The sequence below is a fragment of the Macrobrachium nipponense genome, chromosome 33 (genome assembly GCF_015104395.2).
Source record: "Macrobrachium nipponense isolate FS-2020 chromosome 33, ASM1510439v2, whole genome shotgun sequence".
Lineage (NCBI taxonomy): Eukaryota > Metazoa > Arthropoda > Malacostraca > Decapoda > Palaemonidae > Macrobrachium > Macrobrachium nipponense.
The window spans coordinates 45,856,483-45,866,482 of record NC_087219.1 but is presented as its reverse complement, the minus strand read 5'-3'; the positions used below and the strand labels follow the sequence as shown (position 1 = coordinate 45,866,482).

At 35.7% G+C, this 10,000-nt stretch overlaps 1 protein-coding gene across 1 annotated transcript in view; it reads right to left on the bottom strand.

The window, feature by feature from the left end:
- Positions 1 to 3,062: 3,062 nt before the first annotated feature.
- The window catches only part of LOC135203144 (uncharacterized), an 8,435-nt gene continuing 1,497 nt past the window's right edge, over positions 3,063 to 10,000 (bottom strand). The window contains exons 2-6 of the mRNA XM_064232816.1: positions 9,976 to 10,000; positions 8,091 to 8,192; positions 7,374 to 7,493; positions 5,589 to 5,764; positions 3,063 to 3,944 (exon numbers count right to left, since the gene is read on the bottom strand). The exon at positions 9,976 to 10,000 is cut by the window's right edge and continues 106 nt beyond it. Coding sequence (XP_064088886.1) covers positions 3,914 to 3,944; positions 5,589 to 5,764; positions 7,374 to 7,493; positions 8,091 to 8,192; positions 9,976 to 10,000 — 454 coding nt within the window. The 3' untranslated portion in view covers positions 3,063 to 3,913. The remainder of the gene's footprint in view (positions 3,945 to 5,588; positions 5,765 to 7,373; positions 7,494 to 8,090; positions 8,193 to 9,975) is intronic.

Sequence of the window (10,000 nt, the reverse complement as noted above, 5' to 3'; positions counted from 1 at the left end):
TCTCTCTCTCTCTCTCTCTCTCTCTCTCTCGGTCTCGCTTGTGTGCGTATCGTGTATCTCAAACACGTGAATATTGCAGACTATTTCTTTCTCGCTGTAGGCAACATGACTTAACTATAACGCACTGCACGTATTGTATTTAATCTCGGGCGAGCACACACACATGCATATATGTGTATATATTATTATTATTATTTTTATTATTATTATTATTATTATTATTATTATTATTATTATTATTATTATTATTCAGAAGATGAACTCTGCTCATAAGGAACAGGCCCACAGGGGCTATTGACTTGGAAATTCAAGGTTCCAAAGAATATGGTGTTCATTTGTAACAAGTAAGAGCAGGTAAAAGGAAATGAAGGAATAAGAGCTCTTGCGTATTAAGAAAGAAATTATAATTTTAAAAAGTGGTTAAAACATGTATTAAAATGCTAGGAGATTAGTATAAGGGTAATAATGCATTGCATCTTTGCATGAACTTTTGAAGTTGCATTTGCAACGACATCCTCAGGGAAACTGTTCCGCAGTCCAACGGTGTGAGGAATGAAGGACCTCTGGAACTGAGAAGTTACACAGCGAGGAACATTGACTACATATTGGTGCAGCTGTTCAGCAAATCTGGTTGCTCTCGGTAGGAAAAGGGAATTAGGGATCATTAGAGAATGTGAAAGTTCTCTGTTAAAATGATCCTTAGAGAATGTGAAAGATCTCTGTTAAAATACAACTTGTGAAAAATTGACAAACAAGATACCATCCGTCGATGGTCCAAGTCACAACTGCTATTGTTAGGAAACAGAAACCTGCCACCACCAACCACTTTATCTAAAAGAGATTAATCTCTGGCAGAAGCAGGCATCCATACCGGAGAACTTTGTTCTAGTAAAGGAGGGACAAATGACCTAAATGACCTAAAACAAGTTGCATTGATTTTATCATCGTTATAGATGTGTGAGGCCTATTGTACAATACCTGACTTTCGTGCGGCATTTGCTGACATTTTCATTAGATTTCTCTCAAAAGTAAGATTGTGCCAAAAGTTCTACCTAGAATATAGAATAATTAGAGCTTCAGACTCATTCAGCAGAGACCCATCGACTTGGAGGGGAAGATGAGGTGGCAGATCAGTACGAGATCTGCTAATCAACAGTGTTTTCGTTTTACTGGAGATCCGCCTCATAGCCCACCGACACACCTTTCACTAATATGCTCCATGTTCCACCGGAGGAGACTAAGAGCAGCTTTATTATTCTCATAAGTGAAAACTTTACGACACCCATAAGTGTAGCATCATCGCCATACTGAACTATCTTGTTTTTCAGGCCAACAACCAATATATATCACTTGTATACACTAAAAATAACAGTGGGCTCAGAACACTGCCCTGTGGCATTCCAGAGTCCCAGACACAATAGGTCTAGGTTCGCTAAAGATCTCACCAACAGCAACTCGTTGCTGATACCTGTAAGGAAGTCTTGAAGTAAACCTAAAACGTATCCACCCACTCCAAGATTCAGAAGTTTATAAATAAGTGCTTTGCCATTTACTAAAATCGAAAGCAGCACTGAAATCTATTTGAATTACTCTATTGCCAAAACCCTTATCAGGGATCTCTTGCAAATGATATGTAAAATCTGGAAGAGCATCGCAAGTTAGGCACCTGCCATGCTCTATATATAATATATATATATATATATATATATATATATATATATATATATATATATATATATATATATATATATATAAGGAACCCATAAAAACGCCAGAATAGAGAGAAAATACTATATTTCAGAGACTGCTGTCTCTCTCTACCTGAAGAGAGAGACTCCAGTCTCTGAAATATAGTACTATTTTCTCTCAATATTTTGACGTTTTTGTGGGCTCCTTTTTTTAGATGGGATTTTGTTGTAACAACTTTTTACCAGTCACATATATATATTATATATATATATATATATATATATAATATCTATATATATATATATATATGAATATAGATATATATATATATATATATATATTATGTACTGTATATATTCTTCATATTGAAAACTTAGATTTTAATAATTTCATATTAAAATAGTTTTATATATGTATATATATATATATTATATATATATATATATATATATATATATATATATATATATATATATATACACATATGCTACATTCATTCACATACCATCTGTATATATATATATATATATATATATATATATATATATATATATATATATATATATATATATATATATATAATATATATAATGTATATCATAACCTTAACTACGAGACAAAAGTTCATCTTGAACCAAATTACTCTAGTGTGTAAACTGACACACTTCCGGACCTGGTGTGAGATTTCAGCCATCGGCCTTTAACCTTTAACCTTTTGCAATATCTGCCGTAACTTTTATGGCCATGCAGGTGTTTCCTGTTTTTGCCTCTGAATTACGTCGGAGGTGTCCGGTGAGAGTTTAGTTTCCTATTATTTTTTTCTAGGTTTCCTATTCAGACATAATTGATTGCGGTTCGTATTTGCTGGCTACGAGTTAAGGTGCAAGTCATCATTATGTTTCGCTTTCTCGGGGAGTGACCCTACAAACTACTTCGTTGTTGCTGTTTGTTGTTGTTCTTGTTAGAGGGTAGAAAAGTCTAAAGAGATCTGGAAAATGTGTTTCGCGTTGAGTTAAAGATACAGGAATTTCAGGATAGAATATTTATGATTTATTTATTTGAATATAAATGTAACAAATAATTAATGCGCATGCTAAACAGTAGAGAAATCTTAATGCAAATAAAATATAAATTATTTATTTTTCTTCAGTTGGACTTCAGACTGCATTCGTTCTGCTAAATTTGTTCTGCCAAACGTTATTGGAAAAGTATATCGGCCACATTCTTTGTGTAAATTTGGGTTATTTTGTAGATGGTGAATAAATTGTCTAAGAATTGGCACTGGGCCTCTTCAAATCTAAAAAGAATTGGATAATACTTCTGTGGCATAGATCAAAGAAGACATTGAAAGGATTCCAAGAAATGAACAACAGTTCCTATTATTCATTTATTCAGCTTATTATTCATTCAGTATATTACATGGCGAAGAATAGAACACTATGTTAGGAGTGAGAACGGCAGTAAAATCTGCAGTCGTCATGACAAATGCTAAGCAAAGAATGAATGTTTGGCCTTTTTGAAGAAAGAGTAAGGCATCGCAACCAAACGTTCTCAATCTAACCTAACTTTGGTCCACGTTACTATCCGTCGTGAGAATCACTGCTCTTCATCTTCTTGAAAATTTCAATTGTCACGAGGAGTGTCATGACAACACTAGGATTTTTCACTACTGTCATTTTACCATTGCGGAAGCAATTACTGCTACAGTAAAGACTTCTTAGTGTTATGATGGATTCCTGGCTGTCGTAGTGACACTGTGAAGACTGATGTTGAATGATGAATCCAACTGGGTCGACCTCGCATTGTCGTCATAAGAGACTCAGTTGTTATAATAAAATTATGAGACTTCTAACATAATATTGTCCACGGGTGGTTAGTGAAGTTCTGCCCATGATAGTAACAAAAACGCCCGCAATGCCTTGTGACAGTGTTTTTTTTCAAATTTTCGTGACTCAGTTATATATATATATATATAATGTGTGTGTATCAAGCTGACTTGATATAAAAAAGCTAAATTATCTTGTATACTGGGTGTAAAAATGTGTCGTATGCTTTGACCTTCATTAAGGCAACTAGAGTATTGCAAGTACAAAAGTTTGTCAACTTTTTCATCCTTCCAAGTCATTAAGAGGCACCACTGTCGACTAAACTGGTCGTCATCCATTACATTCTTGTAACAAGATTCCGTTGTCATCAGCAGCTCTTGAAATGCTCCATCGAGTTTCTAGATTTCATTCGAATTTGCCTCAACACACCTGGAAGAGAAAATGAACTCATTTTCAGATAGTCAGCACTGTATCTATAATATGTTACAATTTAAAACATTGGGTCCGCTCATTACTTGGATGGGTGAAAGAAAAGCCTCTTAGGTGACATTTTTCTGTGACCATTTGGTGGTTTAGACTGTCTTAAGTCCTAAGTAAATTTTGTAACACTGGGTTGAGTTAGTTCATGGATATGTTGTGGCCACTAGTGTCAAACTTTTCAGGTCCTAACTAATATATTAACAAATATTGTAAGACATACACAGGACGTAGCTAATATATTTTTAAAAACTGTAAGCTTATCCATAGGCCGTAAATAATATATCAGCAAATATTGTAAGATCATACATAGGCCCAAACTAATATATGAACAAATATTGTAGCTCTGGGTCGGGTCGGAACAGAGATGGGTAGATGGGTAGAGCTAGAAGTCTCATCTCGTAAAACAGTGCCCAGAAATCACCAGACCTTTTGTCCTTCTTCATATTATTTTGAACCCCTAGACCTAGGGGTGTCAAACCCCGGCTCAAACGCCGAACAAATAGCTTTTTATCCATGTCAAACAAACAAAAAATGATGTAACACTCTTAGGACAATATTTGATTCAATTTTATTCAATTTTAAAAGCATATTATAGGCATCCATTTTATTGATCTTTAATGAGATATGAATAGTTTCTAAGCTGAAAATATTAAGTATTTAACTATTTTTTTTATTGCGGCTCTGTCAGTACTTACTACATTTTTATGATTCTCTTTCCAAAAAAAAAGAAGAAAAAAAAACTTTTAGCTGCAAAGATAAGTGGCCCCTGCCTTAGATTTTAAGCGAGTAGCGAAACATCACGCACCACATTTCAAAACCTCGCCTGCAGTTTTTGAAATATGTGGTGTGTGATATTTGGCAACTTGGGCAATGAAGGATAACTTGCCGGACCTTTTCCTTGTTAGTGATTAATGTGAACCTCTTGGAGTTTTAACTGTCTGGTATTATTTCGTACCCCTCTGAGTTTAAGTGAAGACTACTTTCATTTCTTTACACAAGCAATATTAAAAACTCAGCATGGTATGGCATCTCAAAACTCGCCAGACTTGTGCCCTGCCCTGTTTGTGATTAATTCTTAACCCCTTAGAGTTTAACTAATGACTACTTCCAGTAGGCATTACTTAAGGTTCTTTGCAGCGTCCCTTCGGCCCCTAGCTGGAACTACTTTCATTCCTTGTGCTGTACTTCCGTTTATATTCTCTTTCTTCCATCTGAGTGTCCAACCTTTCCTAACAAATGTTTCATAGTGCAACTGCTTTGAGGTTTTCCTCCTGTTACACCTTTCAACCCTTTTACTGTCAATTTCCGTTTCAGCGCTGAATGGACTTAGTTGCCCCAGTGCTTGGCATAATGCCAAAAATCTATATAAATAAAAAAAACTACTGCCATTACTTTACACACAGTATTTAAAAAATCCACCTGCATCATTTAGCATCGCAAAACTCGCCGGAACTGTGGAGTTTTAACACCTGCATCATTTGGCAACCCAAAAGTCTTGGGATCTGTGCTCTGTGATGAATGCGAACCCCTTGCAAGTTTTACCTGAAGAGTATTTTCATCACTCTACACACACACACTGTTGCAAGAACTCACCTGCACTTTTCATCAGACCAGTGTTCACCCGACCCACACTCCATCCATTCGTTGCAAGGGCACGAACACGTGTTTGGATCCCACATGACCGTACCGGGCATATCCCGCATTCTTATCTCGCAGGTCTTCCTGCGCTCCAGCGGGCAGTCGCAAGAGCACATCCTCTTGTTGAAGATCTGTTAGAGAGGGTTATTATTATCAATAGGAAGATGAACCCTCTGCATATGGAACAAGACCACAGGGGGACGTTGACTTGAAATTCAAGCCCTCAACGAATGTGGAGTTCATTTAAAAGAATTAACAGAAACTCCATAACGGGAGCAACAGAGAGAAAAGATCAGTTATTAGACAAAAAAATAGATTAACAAATTAATATATAGTCTGACTGGGGGACCAGACCGTCCCTTGGTTGACAAAGTGGCGTAAGTAATTTTTTCCCAATACTGAGAAAATGGCCTTCAAAGATTTTGTTATTCAGGTATTCTACTTAGCTCATCTTATGAGGACATTTGGCGGGAAAACTGAATATATATATATATATATATATATATAATATATATATATATATATAATATATATATAGATATATATATATAATATATATTATATATATATAGATATATATATATATATATAATATATATATATATATATAATAGGGTATGCAGGAACTTCCATATACATTCATAACTTCAGAAAGCCGAAGACACATTACAATAAGGACTCTGAGTATTTAACAACACTCGAGTCATTATTTTATCAAAAAGACTTGTTCCCTCATTGAATAGCGGTAGTTCATCGTCTCCGCTATACCTGGCATAGTCTTCTTTCTGACCTCAATCTCATTTCTAGTCATTCTCTCTCCTCCTTTCTTAGCGAATGGTTGGTGTTTTAGTAGTCGTGTTTTAATGTTCTTATTTCACTTTTAACTTTGAATTATGCTAATTTTTAAATTATAATTTTTAAATTAAAAATTTTAGATTGTAATTTTTATTTGTATTTTGCTTTTTAGTTTATTAATTTAAAATGTACTTTTATTTTTAACAGACTGATGATGCACAAAGTTCCTTGTGCGAAACGTTTCTTTACGAATAAACCCTTTTAACTCGTCATGTGTCTTCGGCTTTCCTGAAGTTATGTATGTATATATATATATATATATATATATATCATATATATATATATTATATATCTATATATATGGTTACGTTAGTTTGTCAATAGAGTGACGAGCTATAAAAGACAAATAAATTGAGAGGTTGATATATAGTTAGATTTAGGGGCCAGATTAAGTCTTAAGTTAATCATCAGAAACCTGTTTAGTCAGAGGAACAAAATATTTAATTAAAAGTTTTAGAGGTTTGGAGGGTGCCAGTGAACATCAGAGACCAGGGAGTTTGAGGGTGGAATGATATTTTATTGAGCGCTGTACAGAATTTGAACTGAATGCCAACCCAGAGGGAAGTGGCCGGCAGTGCCACTCACCTACCATGACCTTAATTGCTATTGAAAAAAATATTAGTTCGTTAAAGTGTATTTTGATTTTATAGAATAGTAACACCTCCTGGAATTGGATAAGTAGTGAAGCTTTTATTCACAAATAATTTGGTCTGTCACTACAACAAGTTGTATACTCCCATAATGTTTCCCCTTCCGTGTCAAGTTTTCCTAGAATTTGAGCTACATCAGTTTATTCAGTGGGTTGCCCACACTGTAGACCCCTAACCACCGAAGAAAATTGCCGATATATTCATCATATGAAAAGATCAGGAGGACCTTTCGTACCTTGACTTTTCCGCAGAGTTCTTGCGTCTTCAGACACCGACAGGCGCAGGCAACGTGGTCCTCGACCGGGATGTCAACACATTCCTTCTGCATTCCCATGTTCATGCTGGAAGCTTCCGCCTGGAACGAATTCATGATTCCATGAAAATGATGAGGTGAAGGGTATGCAGGAGTTGACAGAAAAGTTCTACCCACAACGATTATTTTAAGATAGGAATGAGGCGAAGATGAAGAAAGGAAAAAGCAAGATCCATTCTAAATGAAATAAGGGGCTTTCAAAGGCAATGAAAAGACAGGGAATTTTAAAGAACCCCACTGTGCATCTGTTCAGTACAGGAACCATAGGGAAGAATGGGCAGTTACAGAGTATAGCAGCGGCAAAATTGAGATTTGTCCTCAAGATAAAGCTAAGTAAACTTCGTTACAGTATCATGAGGAAATATTTGCAATTTAGTATGGTAGTTATCTTAAAGTGACCCACAGTTTCTAACAGACATTAAAGAAATCATGAAAACGTAATACAGTAATTGGTCCACAGCGTTAGTACAATGGTTACGCGAAAGATACCTGGTTTTAAAAGGCTAAATATCAGCCACTTTACTTAATTTAAAAGTTTCATTGTCGTTCAGTAATCACAAAAGCAGCGGTGTACGTTATGCATTTTCAAGTAAGAGCAAAAGTGTGATTTTTACACACTGAGGATCACCATCTACTCACTTTGATCATTCTCTTGGTGGTTTCTGTAGCGACGCACTCTTGGTCCAGCCTCATACAAGTGAGTCCCGAACAGCGCTTGGCTATGACAGCACTCGGGTTCACCTGAAGGTATCCAGAAATGGGTTGCTTGAGTATTTACCAAGAACGAGGGTTGCAAATAAGGAGAGGAGTTTGATTATTTTTTCCCAAGGATTGCAGATAAAGGTGTCAGATTATTTGTTTCCCAAGGGTTACACATAAAGGTGTCCGATTATTTTTTCCCAAGACACGCAGATTAATAAATGGGTCTGTCCGGTTATTTTTCCCCAAGGGTTGCAGATGAATAGATGTGCCCATTTTTTTGCAGGGGTTCCAGATAAATAAAGGACTTTAGTTATTATTTCCCAATGCTTGTACATAAATGAAGGAGTAAAGTTATTTTTTGCAAGGGTTGCAGATAAATAAAGGAGTCTGGTTATTATTTCCTAAGGGTTGTAGATAAATGGAGGAGTAAGGTTATTGTTCCCAAGGGTTGCAGATGAATCTAGGAATTTGGTCACTATTTTCCAATAGTTGCAGATAAGTAAAGGAGTTCGGTTATTATTTCACAAGGGTTGTAAACTGATAAAAGTCCAGCTATTATTTTGTAAGGGTTGCAACTACAATGAGTTTAGTTATATTCTCCTAAGGGTTGGAGATAAATGGAGTAGTTGGGTATTATTTCCCAAGGATTGCAGATAAAGGAGTTTGATTATTTTTTCCATAAGGGTTGCAGATCAATGAAGGCGTTCAGCTATTTTTTCCTAAGAGTAGCATAAATGAAGGAGTCCAGTTGTTATTTCAGTTTTTTCCCCGATGGTGGTAGGTAAATTTATTATTTCCCAGGAGTTGCAGATAAATAACAGAGTCCAGTTATTACTTCCTAAAAGTTGCAGATAAATAAAGGCAACTGGTTATTTTTTCCAAAGGGTTGCAGGTTGGTAAAGGAGTCCAATTATTATTTCCTTCCCAAGATTTGCTGATAAATAAAGGTATCTGATTATTAATTCCCAAGGGGTGAGGATAAGTAAAGGAGTCTGGTCATTATTTCCCAAGAGTTGCAGATAAATAAAGGAGTCCAGTTATTATTTCCCAACACTTGCAAATAAATAAATGAGTCGTTATTATTTCTCAAGAGTTACAGATAAATAAAAGGGTCCTTCTATTCTTTTTCACTCTGTTTCAGTGGCCATGGGCCATGGGCAGACAAATGCTCTTATCCAGGGCAATAGGTATGACAAAGAAAAGAGTAGTAGAATTTTGTCTTAGAAATCAGAATAGGAAAGAGTTCCAGAATTCGGCATGAGACAGAAATAGACACTGAGCAGGCCAGTCTCATTAATAACTGAAACAATTGAAATAGTAGGACGAAGTCTAATTTAATGATGAGGACGTTTGAAGATATTAACGGAACTTTAAGTAATGGTTTATTTTTATATTGAAAAAAATTTAATAACGCTATTTTTCTAATACCGAGAAGAGCTGAGTTGCAGAGGATTTATAAGTGATGCGAATGTCAGAAGGTGGCAAAAAATGAGTCCCGAGCATATTCCCTGCTGTAATTTCGTAGTTATTTCCTAAATAAACTTGAATAGCTACCATTATGTCTTGTAATGTTTTTTTCGTTAATTGTAGAATAAAATTTTATTATTTTACATTGTAAATAAACATGTCCAAATGACAAAGGTCATTTTCTCTTGCAATCACATTTGTTCGAAGAGATCTCCGCTCCTGCCAAGTCTTGAAGTGAGGTTGCGATTAGCAAATCGCTCGTTCTGACGAAACGCCTGTCCTACGAAATGCCAGTCGGTCAAGTGTCCGACTTCGGCTGAGAATTCTTTCAGACTCTGGTCAGTTTCCAACTTACCTTATCGTAGCCTTTGGGGACATCC